Source organism: Poecilia reticulata, chromosome 18 (assembly GCF_904066995.2).
Source record: "Poecilia reticulata chromosome 18, P_reticulata-male-v2, whole genome shotgun sequence".
In the NCBI taxonomy this organism is placed as follows: Eukaryota; Metazoa; Chordata; class Actinopteri; order Cyprinodontiformes; family Poeciliidae; genus Poecilia; species Poecilia reticulata.
The window spans coordinates 11037180-11064231 of record NC_088847.1 but is presented as its reverse complement, the minus strand read 5'-3'; the positions used below and the strand labels follow the sequence as shown (position 1 = coordinate 11064231).

The 27052-nt window shown below is 40.7% G+C and overlaps 2 protein-coding genes across 3 annotated transcripts in view; one reads left to right on the top strand and one right to left on the bottom strand.

Moving 5' to 3' along the window:
• The window catches only part of LOC103475972 (polymerase (DNA directed) nu), a 52918-nt gene extending 49924 nt beyond the window's left edge, over window positions 1-2994 (top strand). For both annotated transcript variants that reach the window (XM_081600033.1, XM_081600032.1), the window contains 2 exons: window positions 1030-1091; window positions 1497-2994. In XM_081600033.1, the coding sequence (XP_081456159.1) occupies window positions 1030-1091; window positions 1497-1577 (143 nt within the window). In that variant the 3' untranslated portion in view covers window positions 1578-2994. The remainder of the gene's footprint in view (window positions 1-1029; window positions 1092-1496) is intronic.
• Window positions 2995-3893: 899 nt separating this feature from the next.
• nat8l (N-acetyltransferase 8-like) lies at window positions 3894-26401 on the bottom strand. The gene is made up of 3 exons (XM_008427973.3): window positions 25720-26401; window positions 24368-24532; window positions 3894-13291 (listed from the first exon to the last, which is right to left on the bottom strand). The coding sequence occupies exons 1-3, from the start codon at window positions 26027-26029 to the stop codon at window positions 12924-12926; spliced, it is 843 nt and encodes a 280-aa protein (XP_008426195.1). The 5' UTR covers window positions 26030-26401; the 3' UTR covers window positions 3894-12923.
• Window positions 26402-27052: the final 651 nt, after the last annotated feature.

Below are 27052 nucleotides of genomic sequence, written 5' to 3'. Positions count from 1 at the left end.
AAATAAAAAAGACAAGTTGAAACTTTGGAAAATATATAACTGACTTTGTGTCTGTCTTTATGATTGGATTTAGTTAAATTTTTATTTCTGTACGTGAACTGAATCTGTTTGTAGATTTCCTTGATATGTTTGTTGTGAAGCTACACAGAATATAGCTTTAGATGTCTATTCAGAAAAGAACTACGCCAGGAGTTAGTGCGCATGTATTGATGATTTTGGTGATGGCATTTGTTACTGTTTTTCTCAATTGTTGACTGTGTAGTCTTTTATGACGCTGTATTTTTCCGTTTTTATGATGTAAGGCACTTTGAACTTCCTTGTTGCTGAAATGTGCTTTACAAATAAACTAGATTGATTGATTAATAGATTTTATTTCAATTCAGTCTCATACTATGTTTATTGTTTAGTTTCCTTTTTTATTTTTATTTCCATAGATTTATTTAACACATTTTCAATAAAGACTTGAAGAACAAACAGTCTAATCATAAACACAAACCCAAAGTCAGTGGCGCAAAAAGTGGGTATGCAGCGCATGCAACGCATAGGGGCGCTGCACCAGAGGGGGCGTCAAAACCCCGTCTGGAGGGGGCGGCGCGCAGATGATGTCTTTGCATTATACTTCAGCGTGCCTTACGCTCCTTCACCTCGCGCACATAACGGGGTAAATGTAGGGAGTTTTACCTTTCACGTGTCTTCGTCCTGTGTGTGTGGGTGGGGGGGAGGGGGGGTAGAGCGAGCGTATGTTTTCTACGCTTCTTCACCCTGATCCTGACTTACCTTCCTTGGGGGGTGGGGGTGCGGGGGGCGCCAATTTATGTTTTCGCATCCACCTGAATAATATGTAGTTGCGACCCTGCCCAAAGTGAATGAAAAGGTGTCGACTGAAGCAGTGCTTAGTTCACCTTCCCTTTATCCGTGATATTTTTAGACAGGTTCTTTCGTCCAGGTATTTAGAGACATTAATACAGTCTGAACTTGTATTGTTATCTGTTCTTCTTGACTTGCTTCTGCATGTATTATTTTGTGCAGCTCTGGTGAGAAGCACCATGGAGTCCCTTCAGCACGTCCACCATCTAGGAGTCCATCTGAAGGTGAGGAAAGTGAAAAGACTCTGTTAACATTCTGACTTCATTTTGATGAAGTAAAAATGTTACTTTTTGTTGTCGCCTTGAGAACAAACCCATTCATTAGAAACACATGTTTCCTTTAGCTGTTTCAGAAAAAGTGGATCTATCTTGTGGCTAAATGAATTTAATGAAAAAGTTTCCATACCTCCTTGAACTTTCTCAGATTTTGTGACATTACTCAAACTTCTGTTAGGAATATGTGTTACAGGCTAACACGTAGCGCTGACTGATTCTGTGGTGAATGGAAACTTTTTCTACAAATAGAAAATATTTTTTTTAGAAAAACACTCAGTTGGTATAAATACTTTGCGTTGAGTGGGTGAGTATTTGTGACGTGACGCCATCATTTCCCCTCTGCGTGTTTCCCAGGTACCCCTGAAGGTGGCGGTCTCCGTTGGCAAGTCGTGGGGATCCATGTCAGAGCTTCACACTCCGCCTTCTGTCTCCTGAATCTTCCTCTGCACCTCCGACACCAAGATAAATGATCTAATCTCCTCCTTTCTCATGGCCCGAGCTTTTTCCATTGACCCTTCTGCTGGCTACATACTCATCTTTTGACCCTTACTTGGTCTCTTATGCTGTTCATCTCTCTCAGCTTCCAGTTTCTGCCTCCTCCTTCACTCATCCAGCATCCACGTTGCTATGGAAACCAGGCAGCTGCAGCTCGTGGTTCTTGCCTCCACTCTTTCTGTTTCTGGGGGCAACCGCTGACTGGATTGGACCAGTTCTGCTCTCTCTCTATCTGTGTGTGTTTCTCTCTCTCTCTCTCTCTCTCTCTCTCTTGTCCACCTCCTCCTGTTCTCCCACTCATTTTCACTCACACACACAAACTCGTTAGGACTAAAAATGTTTCCTCTCCCTCGTTACCAAGGTGAAGTTTCATGTTTTAAAGAGGGCTCGATGTTCATTGGTTCCTAAAATTGGTTGTTGGTTGAGCTTCTAGATAAAACCAAACATTCTTTAGTCTCTATTGTTAATATATTTTTGATGCTGAGACTTTTGGATCTATTTAAACACGCCAGATTTCCACCCCAAGTTAATTTTTTAAGCTAATTTAAAAACCATCTTTCATTATTCCCATATTTGATGCTCTGATAAAAGAAGTGTATTCCATAATGGATTATTCACGAGAGAAATTTGAGCCCAGGGAGCGAATAGACTCCATGAAATCTTGGTTTCATTCAGTTTCCAGTAAACTTTACCTTTCGTTGCATGCGCTAACGTGATTTAAAGCAGCTGATCTAATTTTTGCTCATCTTTGAGCATCCATTTATTTTCTCTCTCTCTGGCTCTGCTTTTATCTGCTCACTTGGCTCAAACCCACTCACCCTTTTTGTATTGTATTGCCTTTCTCTCTTTCACTCTCACACATTCCACAAATGCTCACACGTTCAGCTGCTCTCTGGCACACTGACCGAATTTCTTCTTGTCTGACAGCCACAGCAAGACTCCCTTTTTATATCTCCCTATTTCCCTACCGGCCCCTCAATTAGCCTTGGAAATAAATTGGCAGAGCCCAACATATTCACGCAATTTAAGCCAATTGTAGACGTTTTTAGTCATTTTTAATTGTCCGTTCGTCTTCTAATGTAAAAAATGCGCTCTGAATTTACTGACATAAGAAAAACTTTAATCACAAGTCCTTCATAGCAAGAGCGGAGGATAGTGTTATGGAAATCTGGCCCTCTATTCTTTCATTGTTCGGTGGGTTAAGTGTGCAAGCCCCCCAGCCTGCCTCTATTGAAAGGGAGGCGTGAGACTGGTATGTGCATATAGGCACTTGTGGAAACGGGGGTTTTTATTCAGTAAAATAAATACTGATAAAGCTGTTTTCAATGGGAATTAAAGGTTCTTGGAGTTCATTGCAGACACTGTTATCCAGTTTTTTATTCTCTTTAATACAGGAAAAGGGTAACGGCTACAGTTTGTAGATGTTACTCCACACTAATCTCAAGTCTTTCAGCACTAAAGGGTTTCCCCCCCACCCCCAAGATTGAATTATAAAGCAACATTTACTAAAACCGACTTACTATCAACTCTGACCGGCTTTACTGTTCCTAAAATAAAAGCATCTCAAAGCATAATGCTGCCCCCTCTATGTGTCACTGCAGGGATGGCATGTGCACCAGACATAATCATTTGTTTGTTTTGTCTTTGGGATAACTGCAACAAGTTTGCGGTTGTAACATTGCAAAACATGGACAAGAAGTATGAATATATCTGCAAGGTACTGCGTGCCTTGTATTTTTATTTGTATAAGGTTCCTAAATAGTCTTCAAAGTCTAAAAATGTTGCTTTTATAATTTCTGCAAGTTTCAGATAACTATTGAAAAGAATTCTTATTTTGTTATTGTTTTTCTTAATCGTGATTAACTACAGCACAGCTTAAATATTTTTTTTAACTGGTTAATTAACTATTTGACTTTTAAAGCTGCTTTATGTAGCTTTTATTAAAATTACTTTTTTTTTTTTTTTACATATTCTTACCAATTTGTTAAAACTATCACCATTTCATGACAGTATAGTCTGAGACAGATAATCAAGCTGCTCTGCCTTCTCCCAGTGCTAAGTAGAAACAGCTAATCAGAGCAAGGAGGCGGGTCTTAGCGCTGTCAATCATCCTCACCATGTATTCTCAGGCTAGTTAGCATGACCGTGAATGAACAGTTTTTCTGTAGCGATAAGTTGTTGATTGACAGCACTAAAATCCTCCTCTTGGCTTTATCTTTGGAATAAAAAGAAACACAATTGACTATTTCAAGCATGTAAAAGCTCAATGCATTGTCTTTAATCGATACAGCATATGTACACCATGTCATCATTCAGTCAATCTTTACAGCTATACAATGTCCCAGTTGTCAGTATAAAAGAAATGGGGTAAAGTCACAATAATAGCAATCCTGGTGTGATAATACAGCATTCTGTCAAAGGAATGACACAAAGGGAGCTGAAGGCTAACAGACAGCTTTCCAGTGCAGCCTCACTGAGGATGGGGCAGACTGATTGAACCTGCCATGCCTTCATGATGTTTTACTGCCTACTCGGTTTTATTCCCAGTTGGAGATCACTATGGGTGTGTTCACACCAGCCCTGTTTAGTCCACTTCAGTTGAACTCTGGTCTGTTTGCCGAAAATGTCTGGTTCGTTTGGGGAAGTGTGAATCCACAATCAAACTCTGATGCGGACCAAGTAAGCGAACTACAAACCTAGGTCTCAGTTCGGTTAAAGTGAACTCTGGAACGGTTCAAATGCATATGTGAATGCCAAGCGACCCGGAGACTGCTTCAGAAGCAGGGCACTCTGGGTAAATACAACCAAAACAAACGCGAAAGTCTAGCATTAGCAGGAAACGACCCGCAGTCTTTTACCAAAGACTAAAGACAAATCCTGCAACCGCTAAAATCTGTTCACAGTTTGTGAAGAAGGAAGTTAGCTCATGACTTCTTCTGAGGTTTCTGTGTTGTTTCCTTCGGTGGCTTTTGGTACAGCGCCACCACAGGCGAGGATTTTTTTCAAAGGGTTTGGATTGTTGACACAGTGCAGCGTGAAAGCGAAGCGCCGCAGTTGGCAATGTGACAAATTTTGCGAGTTTTGTTCCCCAATCGAACAGAGTCTACCGGACTACCAGCTGTGAAAACATCCTAAAAGTGCAAAGCTTGACTCAGCACTTTACCTGTGTTTACAACAGTTTGCACCTTATTTTTCTCAGCCAGTGCTATTCCCTTCCTTTATTTTTGTGTTTTAAACTTTGAAACACTTGTTAAAGGGTTCCCCTTGTGGCAACTTCTGACATCCTACATCCTTCTGTCTGTCCCTCCATCAGGGCATCCTGCCTGACCAGTCTGCCTCCCCACAGCGTGGCTGTGTGTCTGTCCCCCGCTGTGCTTTTTGTGCGGCTCGGTTTCCTGGTAACAGACAATAACCACGACAGCGCTCCGGGGCACAGAGTGCATTTGCATCACAGCAGCTCCATGTAGCTACACAGGCTCGGTCCTGAGCTACAAGCTCACAAAGCCTCTGCCTCCAGCTCTTTGACACTCATCTGGAGAGTTCAAGCAGACAGGCATGAAGAGAAAAGGCTGTGGCTGAACCCGTCACTGCGGGACAAAGACTGGGTCACAGGAACCAGGGCTAAGATGGCGCACGCCGCTGCCTCTGAAAGGGTTTGCTGCCACTCATTGTGGGTTTGCGGTGAGGTCGCACCTGCACCACTGTTGAGGCTCTGAGACCATTTGTAAATATAATTTTTAATATAAATTTAAATCCATATTCACAGTTATAAAAGGTGTAAAAATGACCCAAAGTGCTATTTACATTGAAATATACTTTACAGTTTTACAGTTACTAACAAGGAGATTTAAAGAAATGCTGTCAGTCTCACTTGTAGTAAAACATCTGCATGATTAACATGTTCAGTTGTCTTGGCGGAGTAAATTAACCGGGAGTCTAGGAGCTGAGTTGAGAGGCGTTTACAGCCGAAAACGCTTTCAGAGCAGCTGCACCGTTTCTTCCTCGTGTCTGCTTGAACTGTGTGTTGTTTAGCATCCGTCATCCCTCTTCTGTCATTTCTTTTTGGCATCTTTACAATTATTCAGAGGTACACCTGTGCACTTCAGCTTTGAGTAAAAAAAAATAAATACAAAACAAGAAAAACACTTTACAGTCTCCCCTACAGGCTGATTTAATGAGAAGCCATTGCCAATAGTCTGCTGGCATCTGTGCCACTGCAATAGGTGCCATAAAAGGGGTGTGATGTGAATGCAGCGTCTCATCTTTTCCAGGAAAATCTGCGTAGGGGATCGTTACTTTCATGTTTTGTCTGGTTGTACTTATTGCTTAATTAGATGGCACGTGGGCAGGAGTTCTTTCCAAAAGAAAAAACAATAACAACCAATATTTTTAAGTGAGTATGACAAAATATGTCTGATGTCAAGGGGGAAATAAGCAACACTTACAATGCCTCACAAAAATATTCACACCCCTGGAACTTCTTTTTACATTTTGCCACTTCTGAATCCCAAACTTCAATCTGGGTTATTGGGATTTCATGCGATAGACCAACATTCTGAAAAGTGTGATGTGGATTTGTATTCTGCCCGTTTTGCTCTGACACCTACAAATTAAATTCAGTGCTGATACCACTTTATTGATTAACGTAGTCTGCCTTGTGTTTAATTTAATCTCAGCATAAATCCATCTGAAGATTGTGCGAGAGCATTTGTAAAAACGAATAGCATCATGAAGACAAAGTAACAACTGTAATCACAGCTGCAGAAGAGAACCAAAACACAAGATTCTGTGGTCTCTGTTGAACTTAGTGGTGGCAGCATCATGCTGTGGGGATGCTTTTCTTCAGCAAGAAACTTAATGGAGCTAAACAGCAGACAATATCGAATGAGAAAAAACGTGTTGCATATCCTTTGTGTCCTAAATTTAAATGGATATAATGGATATGTTTGCTTATTTTAATTGTATGCAGTTCTTTAAATGTCCTGTGAGAAATATATTTGCCCATTTATCCAGAAAAACTGGAACTTTCAATATCCACAAGTTATTTTCCCAATTTACCGTCAGATTAATTTCACTTCCTGCTAGGGCAGGAGTGAAATTACCGTAATAACCTGATATTGCCTGGAAAGCGCAACGTCTCCCCTTTCAGAAATCATTGGAATTTTTTAGGTAGCGCAACGTGTGGCAGAATTACGGTACTGCAAATTTAGGACTTTGAGGGGAAAATTCAATCTGTATACTTGCAAGGCTAGTAGAGACGTTGGTAATTTCAATAAAAAGACAAGGGTTTGACTGAGGGGCCTGAATGGACACCACAATTATTTGCAAAAAAAATAATAATTAAAACAATTTATACTCCCTCTATCATCTTCTTTGTGGGTCTCTAACACATGAAGTACAACAAAAACAGATTTTCTTTTTAAAGTGGCAAAACCTAGGAAAGTTCAAGGAGTATTAATACATTTTGTACATCACAGTATTGTCACCTTTGGCAAATTTTTACCTCCACAAAAAAGCAAAAGCCTGTGTAACCGTGGATATATCTGCTTATCATACATACAGCTGATAATACAGGAGAAAGGGAAACAGCATCCACAATCTTGATGGGAAATGTTAAGACCAAAGAGAAAAAGCATAACAATCAGTACTGTACAGTAATAGCAAAACAGGACACAGTTGTGCTACAAGTGCTTAGGCGTTCTTGGAACGTGCGACCTCAGTCCAGAGTCCAGCAGCAGCATCAGAGAGAGAGAGGGAGTCAGCGCTGAACCCCGCAAAGCCCCCTCTTTTTGACTGCCACTGTTGGCACATTCCTCCCTCATCGTCCTCTTCGTCAGGCGGAGCATTCCCCGGCGACACAAATACAAACTCATCAGGATCCGTCCAAACCAGCAAGGCTGACAGGTAACTAAGAATAAAAAAGCAGCCGGTAGAGATGCAGCTATTTACAATCACTCAAAATGCTAGATCATTAATAGGGCGGCTGAGTTAATTATTGGAAACCATCAGGTGCTCGAAACCTTTTGCACAAGGTCTCGTTCATTCAGAAAGTAAGAAATAAATTGCAACCAGCAATTAAAGAAAAAAAAAAATAAGGAAAAAAGTTGGCAGTTTACATTCATACCAGCGAGCGTTCGTTCTTAATGCTGTTGCTTAAGAACGCCTCACCCAGAGTCCATACATTTGTGCAGTTTATAATAACATGAGCTTCTTTCCTCAGTAATAAACTGAAAGAAAACTGATCACATTTTTAAACTTAATGTGGCCGCTTCAAAAAGCAAAACAATCAAAGAAGATCCTCCCCTAGCCCCATCAAACATCAGCGTCGTAAAGAAAGCGCACTCTCTCTCAGACAGAAAAATACAACATAAACTCATTGTTCGGATTGTACATCAGCAGAATATTTAAAAAGAATGGAGCATAACTAAATGTACAGCATATGTCAGCTAACACTGATGTTCAATACAAATCACTACATTCTAACATTAGATATGCAAGACCAAGTCTTCAAAAGAGGTAAGACTTCACAGGGCAAAGCATTCACGTGAAGTAGAAAACATACATTGCTCAGACCATAAGTAAATGCATTATAGTATAGTCAGTGCACTTCGTCTTTAGGAGTCAAAATTTGCCCTTAGACTAGTTTAAACCATGCAGTCCACATGTTTGATTCCTGTGCATAAAGGCCTTGGCAAAAGCGTTTTGAATGATGTTACCTTCCTTCGTAATTATCATAATTATGCTTGTCAGCATGAATGATTTCTCTCAAAATGTGTGAAAGAGCTTTTCAATCTTAAAACTGGGAAAATGACAGCAGCAGAGCTGACGCGTTTCTCCTTCTTCCCACAGCGATCAGAAAGACCGTCTCATCTGCATCGGAGTAAGTCGTCTGACATGTTTCTGCTCCGAAGTCTCGTCTGTCAGCACCACTGACTTCTCGCTGTTGTGACACCAGAGTTGGATCTGGAGTAAGATGGCACGGTCCAATTATTGCGATGCTAACATGTTGCTGATCACTGTAGCTAGTTTAGTGAATTTGGAGTTCAGTGTGAAATCAGGAAAGTATTGCTCAAAGGAGTGTGAGAAAACAGAGTGGTTGTGTAAGACGAGTGTTTTGTTTCACACGGCTTGAACAAAAAAGAAGCTCCTTTAGCTTCTGAGATATAAAATGTGTGTTTTGAGAACAAACTGAGGTTAGCTTTTTATGTCTATTGTTGGTTTAATGCAAACAAAAATCATTGCTGTGGAATTCAAAACTAGCTGAAATGTAGGCATGGGCCAGTTACAGATGTGTAGGGTGTAACCAAGATGTATTTTAAAAGTAAGATTTTAAAATCACTCACATTTTTCATCATTATAGCGACTTAAATTTGAGCACTGCTGGTCAGCTTTATGAATCCTTTACCCTCTTCTTTTCCTGCACTGACAAGTTATAGAAAGTTATTTAGAAACATTTCTGGATAGAGATAAGGTGGATACCATCAGTAGTGATACTGTTTCAAAGCTGCAGAAAGAGTTTTTGTTAGGCAGCTGACTGTCTTCTCTACCGGAGCAAATAACTTGACTAATTGACCAGCTGACATCAACGCTAATAAGCACTGAAAAACTGCTCCTAAAAGTAGCAGGTGTTTATTCTGCATTTTATTCAAAGGTCAACATATCAAATCATAAATAAATGTTATCAGCAACATTATTATAACACACACGATTACTGTAATTGCACATGTAATACATATATATCAAACTATTTCTGCAGCAGGAAAAATAATAGTTGCGTGTCTGAGTTAAATAAAGCAAATAAATGATGTGAAATATTTTTTTTGTGTAAACAATGCGATGCAGTGAAAACATATTGAGAACACCCTGAGAACCTCCCACCGGCCCATGCCTTGAGTAAACAGTGTTTTAGATATTTAAATACACTAAACTTGAAGTTCAGCTTTTACTTTGGTCCGCTGGTGCATGTAGTTTTGTAAACACCTACAGGATTTTGTAATTTGTGCTTTTTGCACCTCGATCCAATGCCTTCTAAACGTTTCAAAGCTGGTCTAACAGAAGATAATGAAAGAAACAAACTATCTTCTCCCTCAGTCAGTGATGGATTTACTCTGAATAACTTGCAGCTGTTAGATGAGTTTTGTCCTCATAAAGATTTGTAGTTCTGGCTTGTGGCTGGTAATAATTGTCACAGATCATTTTGACCATTCAAAGTAATGTAAACAAGTGTTTTCTGTAGCCATGTGGTCAGAGTTCCTCTCCTTAAAGTTATATTTGCATTCAAAGACACATTTCATGCAGATGGTACAATTCTTCTTTTTTTCTTTTTTTTTAAAGAAACACCTATTTATCTCATTTATCTGTCTTAAAAAAGCGTATTTTCTCTTATTTTATATATGTATATAGATATATATATATCTTTTATATAGTACATATGTTTGTTTTTTTTTCTCCTATGCATTTCCAGGGCAGGCACCGGACACACACTGGGTACAGAGGCATGCCACACTTGCATTGCTGTTTGCATTCTACAGTTGGTGGTTGGTGAGCTGGCGGGCATAATGTCGTCCAGGCAGCGCCGCAGTCGGTAAGCGTGATCTGTACGTCTGCACCAACTCTCAGCTGCACAAGCGCACGCACGGCCTTGTGCGTCCGCCTCCTCCGCATAGTGCCCGTGCACACACACGCAACTGTTCATCATGTGCAACCTGATGCCAGTCGGTCCCCTTGCTGCAGAGGCGGCGTCGCATCGATCTCTGACCGGGGACCGGGTCTTGAACCGGTCCAACCAGTTTGAAATGAAGTAATTAAAGCTTTGCAGCAAGGCTCTGGGGTTGGGGGGCACATGCAGAAGGTCGTGGAAGGTTATGGGTGGACATTGGCTGTTTGGTCCAGCCCAGGGTTGCAGTCAAATTCATGAATAGGGAGGAGGGTAAAGGAAAGTGAGGGATGGTGCTGATTTGTGACGATGACGTTTATGTTTTCCCCCCCATTTTTTTTCATTATGTGCTTTTTTTGTTTTTGTTTTTTTTTTTGTTATGTTTTGCAGTACATCTAACTTTATAAAATGGTTTGATGACACAACTTAGGCTCAGAGTCATGGATTGCTGAATCTGCTGCTGGTTGTTTGGTCGGAGTAAGCAGGTACGAGAGAAACTTCGGCGTTTGCTACATGAGTTTTCACCTCTATACACAGTAGGAACACAGAACAGAAGGGATGATGGTCATGCCAATACATGGGTTCTAATACTGGGTTGTAATTTGTGCTCAGTCATGTTCTGTACATTTCAAAGTATTGCTAGTTAGTCGTGTTTTACCCAATAACCTGAATGTTTGTTAAACGTAGACTGCAGCTACTTAGTCATTGTCGTAGTTTTGACAGTAAAATTTGCATATTTAAACGTGGAACTATGTTAAAGTTAGAAAATGACAAATTTTCCAGTTAGGCTGTTAATGCATTCAAAATGTTAGACTTTAACTTGATTTAATCAATAAACAATTTATAAGCACACATATAAAGTAATTTAAGTTAGATAACACTTGACTTTTAGCCAAAGAAAATGGTTCCTCACACACTCTCGAGGCTCGGTGTAACGTCAAGCACACTCGCCTCCTCGTGAATCTGCATACATACGCCATGACAAGCTCTCAGTTATCACACACACACTCAGGCTCTGAGCTCCACCCTCCCTCCACCTTAAACCAGAAACCCATCCACAGCTCCGGAGAGATAAAACAAACGATTCATCGATTAAATAAGTTAAAAACAAGAAGAGAAGAAGTTTAGTACTTGGTTTGGAAGGACAAGAGACGAGCGTTTAAGGAGGATTCACTGCGTTGCTGAGCGTGTACAGGATGCACTGAGCATATTCTGGTGGCCATCCTGTCGTCCTTAAACCTCACTGCGGGACTCGGCTCTCGCTGTGCTCCAATATGGTTTTTTGAGACGGAGGCCAGCTGTCAAATGAGGTCCTTCTGTGTTACATTAAACATCACAATGCACACACAAAGTACCTGTGCACCCCTGGTAGAGATGTGTAAAAGAAATCTTAAAATGTAATAATTGTTCAACAAAATCACCACTTAATTATTGTCAATAAAAACAATAATTGGCAATAAAAATACATCAATTTAATTGAAGCGTTTTGCAGTTTCTACCCTTTTTTTTTAGTTTGTGAGCGCGTTTTGAAGCTTTTAATTTGTAATCCGTGTTTCCTGTTTCTTGAGGTGTTAAATAAAGTAACACGGGCTGTGTTTTTGTTAATATCTCGCCAATGTAGAAAAAAACACAATTTCGCAGTTTTGCTGCTTTCTTTAACGGAGTCAGATCACGTGAAAAACATTGTTCGCCAACATCCTTCCACCACTTCCTGTCGTTTTCTTCATCGTTTCTGCCAGTAGTAACATCCGGTTGTTGGCAGAAAATGTTTCCGCAGCAGTTTTGTGAAATACACAAATTTCAATGAGGTTGAAAAACAACCTCATTCTAGCGCAAAAACTCTTTTTTTTTTTTTTTTCTAAATTGCCATTAAGCAAATTTATTTTGGATTCAATTTGCCGAATTATGTGGCCAATGGAAACGCAGCTACTGAGGCCCGTTTCTCTTAGCAGGTCTTCAGAATGGGAAAAACAAGAGAACATAAATAAATCAGGAAATTAGTGAGGAAAATGTGTTTGGAGTCTTATTTTGAAGTAACGAAGGAAGTAGGTCTTCCCTTTTTCCATTGTTTCACTGCACCGTTTTTGGAGAAAAGCGAAAGATAAAACGAGAACCATTTACTTTAAAGATTTGTCTTTGCGCACATTTTTACCAGGGCTGATAATAATTATTAAACTTCTTCACCTCTCAACCACCTCGTCGTGTCCGACCCCCTCCGGTGGGTTTGATCTGCGCCACATAATCTGGGGTCAAAGGCCGGACAGTGATTGGTTTGGATGCCAGCTAAATGTCTAATACGTAGTTTTATTTCTCCGATGGAGAGGGCGGGACAAGAATGCCAAAAAGTTAGGTTAATGAAACTTAAAAATATATATATACTCAGTGTGTAAAATTAAAATACAAAAACTATAGCAAGAAAAGTGTAACAATAAAAAACATTAGTGACTTCACCATGAAATAGCAAAAGGGTTACTCAAACATAACTACGACTCAAAATAAATAAAAGCTGTCAGAGGAGAGGATGCAGTTGGGGTTCAAAGGTGAAGGAGGGTGTTTGCTCTCTCTGTCCCTCTCTCCCTCCGTCTCCCCCTCCTCCATCTCTCTCTCTCTCTCTCTCTCTCCGTCACCTCTCACTCCTCACGGAGCTGCAGGCGGTAGCGGCTGTGGCGGATCTGAAAGAAGAGCCTCTCCAGCGGCGAGCGGCTCATCCCAGGTAGCCTGTAGTCCTCGCTCTGGCTCGTCCTGCAGAAGCCCAGCGACTCGTACAGCTTGTGGGCGGCCAACTTGACGGCGGTCGTCCCGAGGACCACGGCGGCGTAGTTGTTGCGCACGGCGTACTCCAGAACGCGGCGGCCCAGGGCCTTCGCGATGCCTTTGCCCCGGTAGCGAGAGTCCACTGACATGCGCCGCAGCTCCACAGTGTTGTCGTCCTCGTGGCCCTGCGCTGCCACGATGCCCACAACGCGCCCGTCCAGAACCGCCACCCAGAAGCAGGAGCCTGGTGGGGGTTAAGAGGAAAAGCTTAGAGATTACACTCGCTGGATATGTGGCCTTTACAATTCTTAAAGCTATTAAAGACAAATGAAATGATTTAAAAGTCTTAAAAAGTAAAAACCTATGTCACTGGAGCAACCCAGAACCTGTAGCTTAGCTTAGCTTAATGAGAAATTAACCAATTTGCATGAGGTTAGACTGTTTCTTCTGTAAATCTAGCCTCTATCTGCTGTTTGTAGTTTAACAATTTACAAAAACTCTAAAAATGCTTTAAAAATGTGGAATTATTCCTTTAAGATAAACGTGATGTTTTATTTAATCTCAAAGATTCGGTGTCTAGATAAAAATCAAACACTAACCGTTTGGCATTAAACTGCTTAAACTTTTACCTTTTATATTTATGGATCTATTTCAATTAATGAGTCAAACATGAGGCTGCAGTGACTGCAGATACTATCCAGGATGCAATCATGCTAATGTAGATCATGTAACACTGATTACATGTATTTTACTGAACTCCATGGATTTCAATCACTTTAACTTAGTATCAGATTGGTATAAAATGTTTAATCTTAAATTACATTGTGGGGAAGAGATGCCTAAACTGCAGCTAATAGCATATTGCTGCCAAACTACACTGTAAAATCTCTGACTTTATTTTTTCTGACAGAAAATCCAAACGTAAGCGTTCAGAACATCCAGCACTAGGTTGAATCTGCTTAAAACACCAAAAGATAGAAAACCAGAGAGAGGCGTACAGGGATTTGATTAATGACCAGTCTCTGGTGTCTAATGACATTAGCTATTCATTAAGACTCCACTAATTAAAAGCTCTGGGATTACAGATGGTCAATATGGACTCAGAAGCTAAGTGGAAAAGCAAAGAAACTTAAAGAAATTAAACCGTTTCTGGCCTGTTAGCTGCAGTTTATCAGTTGCATTTAAATCATATTTGTCAAATAAAAAAAGAATAAAAAATACAAAGTGAAACACAAAGATTCAGTCTTTTAGATCAGCTTGCACTGTGAATGAAACACGCAGACAAAAAAAGACCTTGTCAGACACACACACACACACAGGTCCAAGGTTAGGGGGCAACCTGTCAGCAGATTCTGCAGCTCCAACATGAGAACCACAAATATCAACTTTCATGTCATCCACGATGCCACTTCTGATGTGTTCAGCTGGACAATAGTGAGCTAATTTTCCTTTTCAAAGATAATAACACACATTAGACTGACATAAAGTAAGAACTTTCATAAGATCTTTGTTATAATCGTTACTTTCTTTATTATTAAAACTGTTTTCTGTAACTATGCTGAAACGCCCTTTTGACTAAAGCCATGCGTTGTTGGCCGCAGTTACACGCTTTCCTGCCAAAATCCCATCTATTTGCTACAGATAAACTAAATCAGACGATTCCATGACGGGCTGAGCCTGACCTCTGACCTGCAGTCGATTACCTCTAAATCCAGCCTCTATCTCTGTCTCTCTCTCTCTCTCTGTCTCTCTCTCTATCTCTCTCTTTATCTCTGTCTGCCTTTACACAACTCCTCTGCTGTTTGTTTGTTTCAGCTGAGCATCTCACGCCATCACACACAGTAACAGCTGATAATGACACCGGCCTGCGCTGGAGTCCCAGGTGTTAGCAGGGATTTGGATGCCTCTGCAGGCCCGTGTTAAGCCCATCCGGACGCCTCTGTTGCAGAACAAAACCTCTGTGATGTGCGAGGCGTGGCTAGCAGCAGGCGGTCCCATGTTCCCTCCGTGCAAACACTGGTTCGCTAATGGCTCCGCGTCGCTGAAGATGGGATTTCTACATAAACGTGATAAACATCCTCAGCTCAAGTTTAAAATGAAAGCAGCTTCGATGGAGAACAGTTTGAAAATAAAAAAAACTAGATAGAAGAAGTGAATAATCATAAAATTTACCTCAATTATAGACTTTAATAAATGGTGTGTACAGCCAGTTGTCCTCGCTACAGGCTTTTTCCTTCCTTCCTGTCTTCTTTTTTTAATTTCTTTATTCCCACCATTAGTTAGTTATGTGGTGCAATAAATACAATTGATTTATAAAAGAATCAGTCACAGGAGAAAACAGAAATTTCACTAGTTTTGTGCAAATACAAGTTGGTTTAGCTCAGTCACTCCATCCTTCCTTCCTGTTTCCTCACCGATTTGCCTTTTTACTTCTGTCCATATTTTAAATCTAAATTAATTCTTCCTTTCTCTTGGGAGCCTAAGCTGTTTGATTCAATTCAGAACAAAGAACATCTTAAATTAATGACAGCATGTTAACGTGAGTTGATGTTTGGTGAATCAAACTCCTCTCGTAGATCACAGAGTCTCTGTTTATCATGAGCTGAAAGTTTATCCTGAGCAGCAGTCGAAGCTGCAGCGTCGACATCTTTACGCTGTGCCTCCATGAAGCCCTCCTGACCATCTGTCTGAGCTGAGCCTATGCCAGGCGTGAGGACGGCAAGCGGCGCTCTGCCTCTATGCTCACAGGACGGCGCACATTACTTAACCTCACAGACACAACGCGTGGGACAGAGAGCTGCACTGGAAACCTGACAACTGCTTGAAATATTCCTTTTTTTCCTCTCCCAACTACATCTCTTATTTTGTTTTGTAAGAGAAGTTAGAGAGACATATTGACTGCAGCTGAGAACCTGTTTATAGATGATGCAAAATAAAGCATCCGCTTGTGATTCTTTCTAACCCATCACCGTTTTTAAGCGTTTAATAAAAGTATGTGCGTTACGTTAACGTGTGGACGACAGGTTGTATTTGAGCAATCAGCTTGACGGTCTGACATCAGCTTGTTGCTCTATGAAGAACAGAATGACAAAAAGATGTGATATTCTGCCCTGTCAGCATTTGGAAAGAACCGCTAAATATAGCAGGTGTTTATAATTTTGCCGAAATAAAATGGTGGCATGTTGACTTTGGGTTTCACCGGGCCGTGCATGTTCATCATTTTTACTCCTCACAATGATTTTGAGGCATTTATGAAAATATTTAAATAGAGATCAGTTGATACAAATAAGGATGTTGCTTTTTTATATATACATGTTTCAGCTGAAGCTGTATGTTTAGTCAGAAGTTGCGTGTAGTTTTTGGGTCTGAATTTATTTTTGCTTCTGCTCATCAGTGTGTGCAGAAGGTTAAAAAAGGCAAGCCGTGCAGTTTGTGAAGCCAGGAGTCTGTCTTTCCGCACAGGCATGTGAAGGGACAGCTCTTTTTTTTTCATTGAGGCATTAAGGTCCCTGTTGATGCAGCTCGGCAGCTGCAGGAGCTCGGGACAGCATTGCTATAGTTAACCACCAGTGGTTTAGTGTTTGTGTGCAAGTCGAATGAATGAGCTTACTCACTCGGAAAAAAAAAGACGTGGAAGAGGGGAGGAAAGGAAAGGGGGACAAAAAAAAAGAAGAAATTATTCATGTCTCTTGGATAAGAAAGAGTAGAACTAGAGGGGCTTCTGTGTTGACGGTAATAGTGATGATCCCTAAAGGACATCCAAGCACAAAGAGGGGAGCAAAGAATGATGAATAATCTGCCATTTATACCGGGGGAGGGTCGGGGGCGTCAACAGATGAAATACACGAAGGCGAGAAAAAGAGGAAGAGCAGTGGAGATCCTTTGTAATGCATCCTACATGCAGAAAAAAAATCAGATTACTGCACTGAACTGGCATCAGCGTGGGAGTGTCAAACACTCAGTGATACTCTGACTGGAAGCCTGTATGAAATCCCCCCCAAATTGCACACACACACACACACCCAGAGGAGCGCATTGGGGATTGGATCTGATCGCTAACAGGATTATTCTTGTTTCCTTCAGATGAAACCTGCAAGGCTAATTCAGTTGATAAGCGTTTCGTCTAGACCAGTGTTTCTCAACCTTTTTTGGGCCAGCGACCCCCCAGCCTCTATCCAGGTCCCTCACCGCCCCCCACCAAAGAATTTGCAGGCTACTTTGCACTGACCATTATTTTATCATTAATATTACTATCACTATTGTAATGTTTTGATTTTTATGCTTGTTTCTGTATTTATCATCAAAAATAATTTCCCACAGAACAAAAAAGTCATAGGAATAGAAATTATTTTCACAGGTGTCTATGAAAAATGCAATGAACATTCAAGTTAAAATCGGTAGGCCTAACAGCAGCCAATCAGAGTGGAAAAAATATTCTTATTTTGTGCCATTTTCTAGTTGTTATATATTCCACAAAATGACCAGATAAAAGATGTTCAACATGCCAGTTTAAACTTTGAACTATTTGCAAAACGACTGAGCTCTGCAACATTAAAACATGGATAGAACTGTAACTACATCAATCATAGCTCTTCTTCTCTTCAGAGTTTGTCAGTTTCTGGTGGTGCAGCTCTGTGCTGCCTTCAGGACAATGGGACATCAGAGCATCATTCATAAAACTTCACCCACATGGCATTTATTGTGCAAGCCAGAGCGTTCAGTGGAAAAACTAAAGTTCCAGGTCCTTTTAATGCCATACAAATATGAGACAGAAACATGGATTATATCTTTATATAGACCTGTCTATTGATTATACTTTAATAGTTTTACTGGACAGAAATTACAAAACAAATCTGGTTCTTAATCAAATCCTAATGAGTCAAATTGAAAGTGTCATGGAGTCATCAGCTTCATGACATTAACTGACATGAAAAATAATATTGAAGAAATAAAAATATCAAATCTAATTAAAAACATAAATAAGTGATCAGTTCTTTACTGTTATGGTCTGTAAGATATATTTATTCTCAGTACTAGATGTGGTCTCTTCAAACCCATGACACTTCAACAATATTATTTTACCTTTTATCTGGAAATAGTGTCTGTTTATTCTTGCCATACAGTCTCTGTATTAATTATTGCTCGAAAGGTCTTGCCATACCAGTTTATTCCTCTGTATTTACTTTAGTTTCTTAGTTTATTCTTGCATTTTGTTCTTTATTCATTTCCATTTAGTTTCATTTGATTAGTATTATCCTCTCTTGGTTTATTGCTATGTTCACTTTAGTTTCTTTCCTGTTGCTAGATTTATTTTATCGTTTATTGACGGTCACCATCGGTAATCTCATCACCTGCTGCGCCGCCTAATCGTCATGTGTTTCACATCATGTGTTGGTTTTTTCACTGTTCGGGTCGGATTCTCTGTTTTTATGCCATAATTCACATCTAGTTTGTCACTCCGTTCTATGTCCCGCTTCTCCTGTTTCAGAGTTTTGCGCAATGTGCGCCTCGTCTTTTTTTTAAGCCCCTATGGTGCAGGGCGGTCGGGAAGCGCATCTATGGGGAAAAGGCAGACTGACATAAACCTTTTAAAACAACGGAAACAATTTCTATATTCTGATTATTGAAATTTAAAAGTGCTGTGTTCTATCACCCCCGTTTCATACCGGACCACTTACAGCACCGCCCACGTTGAGAACCGCTAGTCTAGACTCGGCTTCACTTCCACAAAAAGACGAGCGCTGCGAGAACACGCTCAGAACGGGAGCGCTGTTCTCTGTAACGCATCGTTTGTCTCTGCTTACTGTCATTTTTGGAGGAAGCGATTTTAATTTGCAAGTCTTCCTTAATTCCACGACACAACAATAAGAAGCTAAATGAATTTATTAATTTCATTGCTATTATTTCATCTATCTATTTATTTATTTATTTATTTTACATTAATAAAAATTATCTAGCAATGCATAACAGTCTCCTTGATGCGCTCTCTAAGAAATGCCCCGCGCTTTAGGTCAAAGTTCACTCTGGAGGAATGGATTAGCCTGTCACAGGGAACTCAAGCATCAGCAGTTTCTTTCTCCTCCCCCGTTAAATGAGAGCGGACTGTCAGACGTTGTGCACGTGTGCAGAAACGCAGCAAATAAATAATTCATTTGTTGAGAAGTGAGGATTTGAAACAGAAGTCGTTTTCATCACAGCCTGAACTGCACTGCAGAGAAGATTGCCGCCTTGATGTGACATTTTGCAGATATGCTCTCTCTCTCTCTCTCTCTCTCTCTCTCTCTCTCTCTCTCTCTCTGCTTTGAAATCTCCATTAGGAGTTCTCACTGTGTGCATTTCAGTTTTACAGCCTCGCTGCCCATCAGCATGCAACCTGTGCAGGTTGAATGACTTGTGCCTTAATTTTCACACACACTACTCTTACAGAGTGCCAGCGCATCCGTAATCTAAAATAAAGACTTTAAAATGTCTTAAATTCAAGAAAATGTAAGTTACCTTTAAATTGCCGGTCTTAAATTTTGACGTGGCAGGACTTTTTAAACTCATATATTCTACGTAGGCTTTTTCTCACGCGTCTTTTCCATCAGGTTAAAGTTGGAGCTGAATGCAGACACCTTTGCTCACTGCATGCATTCATCGTTATATAGTGATTTAGGCCTCAGATGTTTGTCATAATGGTCTTAAAAGTTTGAGTTGGTGAAACCTGCATAAACCCGGTCTTAGCTGTGTCCAGGTCATTATTTTCATGTTAATTCATTCATCCGAATATTCAAAAATCGTCAAAAAGTTACTAAACTTAAATCTTACATGTAAGAGCAAAACAATATCATTTACAATGGAAAATGCTCAACAAATGCATCACTGAATCAGTGCCTTGCCAAAGTTTTCATAGCAATCGAAAATGTACTTTAATGGCATTTTATGTGACAGACATCCCAAAGTAGTGGAAAGTTCCAGCAGGACAATAACTCTATAAACGTGCAATAAAACCTACAATGTGATGGTTTTTAGATTAAAGTAGGTTCAAGTGTTGCGATTATTTAAAATCTAAGTGAAGTTTTATTGAAATTACGGCAACAATTTCAGCCTCTACATTTGGATTTGTAGTTGCATCAGAAGCTGGTTTTGTAAAGTATTGACTCAAAGGATTGAAAACATTTGAAAACCGTGCATCACTTTCCTTCCAAATCACAACCACATGGTAACTTTGTGTTGGTTCCACATGTCCTAATGAGAAACATTGAAGTTTGTAGATGTGACATCACAAACATGGAAAATATTCATGAGTTTTTTCCAAGGCTCTAAAAACTAACTTTTCCCATCAGTGCAATGTCCAGATTTGTTCGACTTAAACTGCAAACTCTTAATCTTTACAGGGGACAAGTAATCGGTCAGATAAAAACAACAGGCTTTTATGTAATGATTAATCCTTTCAATTTATCGCCTCAGAAAAAGCTCAATGTGACAATTAATGAAGCTGCTGATGACACACCAGTTAGTCTCTCCAATGTGCGCCTCAGTTAAGTATTGATTTAATGGCAACGTAAAACAAGAGAAGGATAGTGAGACTTCAGTGCATTATTAATGATTCCCACTTCTTACAAACACTGGATAAACCAGACGCACGTCTGCATCAAGGATGAAAGGAAGTGGAAAGATTTCTACAGTGTTGTCGTCTTTAAAGTCTCACAACTTGTATGTGTGTGTGATGATGTTTCAGAGAACTTGAAAATAAAATTGATCAGTTTTTAATTTTTCTACTGATTCACTACGTTTTTCCATGATTGTAATGTCACATTTTCTTCATCCTCTTGCCATTTATGTTTGTGTATCCAAGAATATATTTTATAATGTTCCATACATGGGGAAATTAATAACTGTGAATAACTGATGTTAAATATGTTGTGCTACGTTCAGGACAAAGTTTGGCCATAGCATGGCTATCTTATGCTTCTTTTTCTTAACTTAATGATGGCCAAATAATCTGTAGCAGAAATCTTATTTGTCCTCTTTATTGCCCCCAATTAGCTGAATTACTAGAGGTTGCCAGACCCCCTGCTGTGTCAGCTACTTCAGGCTTTCAACATGTAGAGGTGACTGAATCTTCATCGGTGCAAACAAAGCCACTGCATAGCTTAACAAGAGATTAAATAGCATTATTATGCAGTCAGTACAAATAAATTTGTTTTTATGTGTGGTGTATATATTACAACTCAGAGTTGTGATGCTCATGTTGCTGATTTTATTCAACATTGCCAAAAACTCTGCGGGAGCCTGACTGGGCTGGTGATAACATTGTGCTACAAAGTGGTACAGCGAAGACAGTCAATGCTTGTGGATTATTTACTTCAGCTTATCCATCTTCAACACTTAGAAATACAAATCATTTGGATGTTTTCTATATCTGCATTTTCTTTTGTCTTAAAAAAAAATCTTAAAACGCTTGATACATTTTGTTTGTTGAAATTAGGGAACTACATCTGTGTCCTCCAACCAATCAACACTTCAGACGGCTTTTCATTGGAGAAATTACTTCCTTTGTGTCCGGATCGTGGACCACAGATCAAATAAAAAGAAACGTGGAAGAAAGAAAGCACAGTGGTTCAAAATACAACAACAAGATGCCTTTTAAATCTGAAATATTCTTTCTCTTTATCTAGCTGGTGACCAGGAAGCTCCTGGTGTCTTTATCCTAACACATATAAACATTAATCCTTTTCATTGCCTCTTTTTCTATCCTGCCTCTCCTTCAAGCACTTTTATTGTCGTTTTCTCTAATCTGCCGTCTTATCTTGTGGTTATGAAACCACACCAGTGTTGGTACACAGCAGGTGTTGCTGGAGTCGGACAGAGTTTGTTTTTATTTCCAAGGTTACGTACTGAAGGGGGTAACCCTTTGCTCGTTGCTTTTTCAGTCAGCTTCACGTTTTAAACCAGTTAAAGCGCCCTATGGGTTCAATCATTAAAGAGATTCATTTGAAGTGAGACAAGAAAAGCAGATGAACATGAATACATAAAGACTAAAACTCATATTGACCAATTTAAAAGGTTAAATAATCCAGCTCCTTGTTAATGTTGACTGAGAAAACTGCAGTATAGATTCAGCAATAAAGATTTTTTTTTATCATTTTGATGATAGAAACCAATAACTTTGAATGTAAAATTAAATATATATATGACTGCTAAGTCACATAGCAGTGATCACTTGTATCTGCCAGAACTTTACCAGCTTGTACAAATAAAAAGTTATTTATCCTATTTCCAGTAAATGATTGTTGCAGACTAGGAGATTATTTTTGCCTTGATAACATAAAGACGTGTCTCGCCAAGCTCTGCCGTATCTGCTGCCGTCCTGTTCAGGATGTTTACCTCAACGTCACACCCATGTTCATTACTAAAGATGGAGGAAAAGTTGTACACACAACTGCACCACAATCAGTTTAAACTGTCTTGTCGCTGCGCAGCTTTTAGCACGTTAGCAGGTAGTAATCAATAAGCCACAGTGTTTATGGGAATCGCTGCAGGCGTTTGCATTAAAACGCTCAGCAGAAGAAGAACTGGAACAGATGAACAGGTTAGAGGTCAGAGCTTATTTCATCTGGAGGTGGGGACAGGCTCATGGAGACTTGGACCAGCCATAATGTGGCAGGTTCTACGTTTAAGACATCTGAGCAGTTGCGGTTCAGAAAGACGATGGATTGTTTTATAAATTAATCCTACTTTAAACGTCTTCACAGCTCTCTCTGTCCCTGACCTGCCTGCTGTGTCCCTCCTCCGAGATGCTGCTTTGTTTTCTAATATTCTCTAACAAATCTCTGAGAACTTTGCAGAACAAACAGCTGGATTCATGCTTGAGTTTAAATCAAATACATAAGAACACCAGCTGAGTTTCCAGCAAAACTTGGTTGATATTTTGCTAATGTCATAAAAACACTATATCAATGTTTCCTCTAAATAAGAAACACAATCAAAATCACATGTAAATAAGTTTGTACACGCAAGCGGTTTTAAAAACTGTTGCGCCATCCTCCTCCTACCACTTCCTGTCGTCTTCTCCGTCTTTTCCGCCAGTAGCAGCATCTGGTTTTTGATCACATGACTCGTGTGATGCATTACAGTTTTGGAAAATAATTTTGACGCAGCCGGAAAACCACCTCATCCTATTGCATAAACTTTTATCAAAAAATGAGGGTTTTTTTAATTGGCTTGTTTCCAGTAAGTGAACTTATTTGTATAATTATATATTTCATTCCAATTTGCGCAATTATAGAGAGGTGGCTAGTGTTTGCTAAGGCAGTTGGTTGAACTGGATCTTTTTCTCAAAGTTATTGCTGTAAAAGGGGCTGAATATTATCTCTATTTCTAAAACAATTGTCCCTTTCACATCTGAACTGTGCTCTACTTTGTGTTGCTCTATCCTATAAAAGATTGAAGTGTTTGGTTGTAACGTAGCAAAAGCAGCACAAATTTCTGTAACGAATGACAGCAGCGTTGAGTCGTGCCTCTCCATCGGACCCCGGCGTTTCGTCCCTCTGGGTCCGCTCCCCTTGCGCGGCTGTAATCATTAGCATTGTCCAGGAGCAGCGACGCCTGACCCCCTCTGAACCTCTGCGGCAATAATGGGAATGCTAAACTGCAACTGTGCGCTGTGGATTACCAGGCCAGCGGGCGCAGCGCTGGAGAGCGGCACACAATGGGAAGGCAATCGACTGGTTTACTCACACCTGTTTTCGGTGTTGGCCATGTGCGTCGAAGGCGAGGCAGGGGAATGTGGTAAACCCGACGCATATTTGTAGGTGGCCGGAGGAGGATAAATAGTTCGATTGATTTTTTTCTAATTAGAAACCTTAGTGGAGGAAATGAGGCTCGACGACACTGAGCTCGCTGCAGAGAGTATCAGCAGTCTCCTCGGTGCGATCAATAGGCCTTGCGGTGCCCTCTACCCCCACTCCAGAGGCCGAGAGCAGCAAGGAGAGGAAGCCGGTGGGGGGAAGGAGCAAGAAAACACCCAGGGAGGAGGGGTGAGAACAACGAGGAAGGAAGGCAGAAGGATGACCTGCATATTTAACTGCTTTCCTCTGCCTGAGGACTAAACTGTGTTCTGTCAGTCACACTGACTTTTATTTGGCTTCATCCTCTCCGCTAATTTAAAGCTGCTGTGTAAAGTGAGCCGAGGCGAGCATTAGGCCTAATCTTCACCGGTCCTTTGGATTTATTTTGTAACACTGCGGATGGAGCCGCCTGCTGACAAAATCTCACACAGACACACACACACACACACACACCAATTGGACGTCAGCGAGTGGAAGCAGTTCCTTACCTGTGGGTTTCATGTAATAGGCCTCAATGTCAGCCATGTCCGTGTTCAGAGCACAGTCCAAATAATTCTGGATAACTTTCCTGCTGTAGTAGTAGCGCGCACCCATGAGAATGAGCGGTGCACAGCAGGTCAGCGTGACAGATTTGGTCATGTAAAAGCACATTACTATGGAGAAATGGAAGAAAAGTAAACGAAACCTGTCAGAAGAGAGAATCACAAGTTTGATTTTTGGCAGGGTTTGAATCCGACAACAGACACAGAACAGCAAGGGTTCAACTTAGACAGCATGGCGACACAGAGCATCACAGTGGAGAAACCTGAACAGTTTGTTGATGATGAGCAGAGTTATCCTGTGTCCAGCGTTCCTAAACTCTGGGGAAGTTTGGCGTTTCCAGTTTAAGCCACTATCTAATTCTAGATTTTGATTCCTGCCTCATTATTTACATCATCCACAAATTCATCCATTTTTGTATCCATCCAACTAGTTTTTTTTTTTTAAATGAAAACCTGACCTCTACGCAAACATTTCCAGTTAATTTTATGGTAAACTTCATACTCAGTAACTGATCACCACCTGAATTTTCACATTAAGGATTTATAGGAACCCTGAGAAAGACACACGAGTTTAGCTGCAATACCAAGAGAAATGTCATTATTTTTTACCACTTTCTGAACTTTCTGGAGCGGAGCATGCTAGTAAGGTTATGATTGCATCAAATAATTTTTTTTACGTGATTTGAAATTAGTCGGGTGCGACGCTAGGGGGCGCAAAGGGAAGCAGACAATTGTGCTAGATGGGACGCATCGCACGTTGAGCTGCATGCAACTATTTACTCAGCAGAGTGAAACATTTTTAATGTTTAAAGCAAACATTAGTTTTTTTTTCTCTCATCACTTTCACAGGATTTAGCGGTAGGAATCTGTTACGTCTTCCTGGCACCTCACTTAGTCACGATGTTTTAATTTGAAGGAACAAAAGAGAGAATTTCAGTGGCGCATGGAGGGGATTTAATTCGCTTTCTTTCTTTCCTCCTCTCTTTTTCTGTCCGTTCTTTTGTTTTAATTTTCTCAGCGGTGGGCGCACCCTGTGGGCCGATCGTCAAACTGACTCCCTCATTCATTGAAGTCACGCCGGCATGTGACCACAGCATCAGCACCATCAGCCTCTCTACACACGCTCCATGCGCCTGCCATATGCCTTTTGTTGGCTTGCGTGGTGGAGCAGAGCGCCGGTGGGCAAAGTTTAAAAGCGGCAACAGAGTTCTGCGTGGTGTGGTGCTGATTACAAACATAATGAAATCAGGTTGGAGCTACCGTATAGATTTGCAGAGGGGGCTCCTTTGACCGCTCACCTGTCAGAAAGGCGTATAAGAACTGGGTCCGGGGCTGCTGCCAGATCCCCCTGAACGCCGAGTTGGGTATCCGCTCCATGATGCCCTCGTGGAAGATGCGCAGCACCTCCTCCTGGTCCTCCCGCTCGAACTCGCGGATAAACACCCCGTCCCTCCGCACATCCTTGGGCTCGGCGGCGGGGCTCAGAACCGCGCCGGGGGCCGCCGGGGAGCCCCACATCATCGGCTCTTTTTTGGTCCCAGGTATAGCCTCGTGTTCGTCCGCAACGATTTTAGTCTCGCAAACCATTTTGGGAGACGAACAATGCATGCAACTGGCCTGCAGAAAGACGGTCCCGCTACAGTTGTGGAGTGTGGTGGTGGTGGTGGTGGATGGGGTGAGGATGGATGATGCGTAAAAAGAGTCTCCTAAAAAACAGTGAGAGGATGATGGAGAGGGGAGGGATAAGACGGAGGAGGGGGGATGTTCTGCTGCAACCCTGAGCGATTCTGAAGACCCAAGACTTTCCGGCGCGATCCGGGCCGGTTTTATAAGCGCGCAGGGGCGGGTATAGACGCGGGTTCAGGGGTTGGGGAGGTCCTCCCGCCCACTCAGATTGGTTGCCGGCGGCCGAGGGAGGAGGGCGGTGATGAGGGACGAGAACAAGCTGGTGTGTGCTGCGCGAAGGATGTATTTCGAGAAAGTGGGCTCATGAGGAGGGGTGAGATGGTGATGCGCATAGAGGCTGTTTTTTTCTTCAGAGGCGCCACCGAGGGGGCCCGGGGGAGTGTCTTTAGTCATCAAATAAATATTTCAAATACATTATATCCTTAATCAATTCAATTTTTTTAAATCCCTTTATCAAATAATTACAAATGAAAAATTTTTGTTAAAAGTTAAATATGGTTAAAACACATTATTTCAGGGTTGAAATAATTTTATTCTATAGTCATTTAAAGCACATTTTGAATTTATCTCGTTTTTTAGCCTTACGATGTAAAAATTTGTCGATGGCAGCAAAATTAGCACTGCTATAAACCAGCCAATGACATATCCAATCAGATGTTTGGATCACTTTGACTAGAAATAATTGATCAAAACTGCCATAATCACACAAATCTAATAAGAAAATCATTTGTAAAAGCAATGTTTATCTAAAATTTTAGACCACTCTTTAAAGAAAGATGTCAAATAAATACCACATATTTGCATAAATGTGTCAACTTATTAAATTTTCAAATAATTAAATATGCAAATTATTAATTCAGTCTTGAATTTTTATTGTGTTTAAGTCATAACATGATACCTTATAATTAGTATTAGGGACCAAGTATTAGTGCCATAATTCAATAC

Bases quoted from the DNA above. Each gene is read 5' to 3' on its own strand.
- nat8l (XM_008427973.3), bottom strand. From the start codon at position 26,029: ATGCATTGTTCGTCTCCCAAAATGGTTTGCGAGACTAAAATCGTTGCG. The intron at 24,533-25,719 runs GTGAGCGGTCAA...ATTTCTCCATAG, and splicing joins CTTATACGCCTTTCTGACAG to TAATGTGCTTTTACATGACC. The intron at 13,292-24,367 runs GTAAGGAACTGC...AACCCCCACCAG, and splicing joins CTATTACATGAAACCCACAG to GCTCCTGCTTCTGGGTGGCG.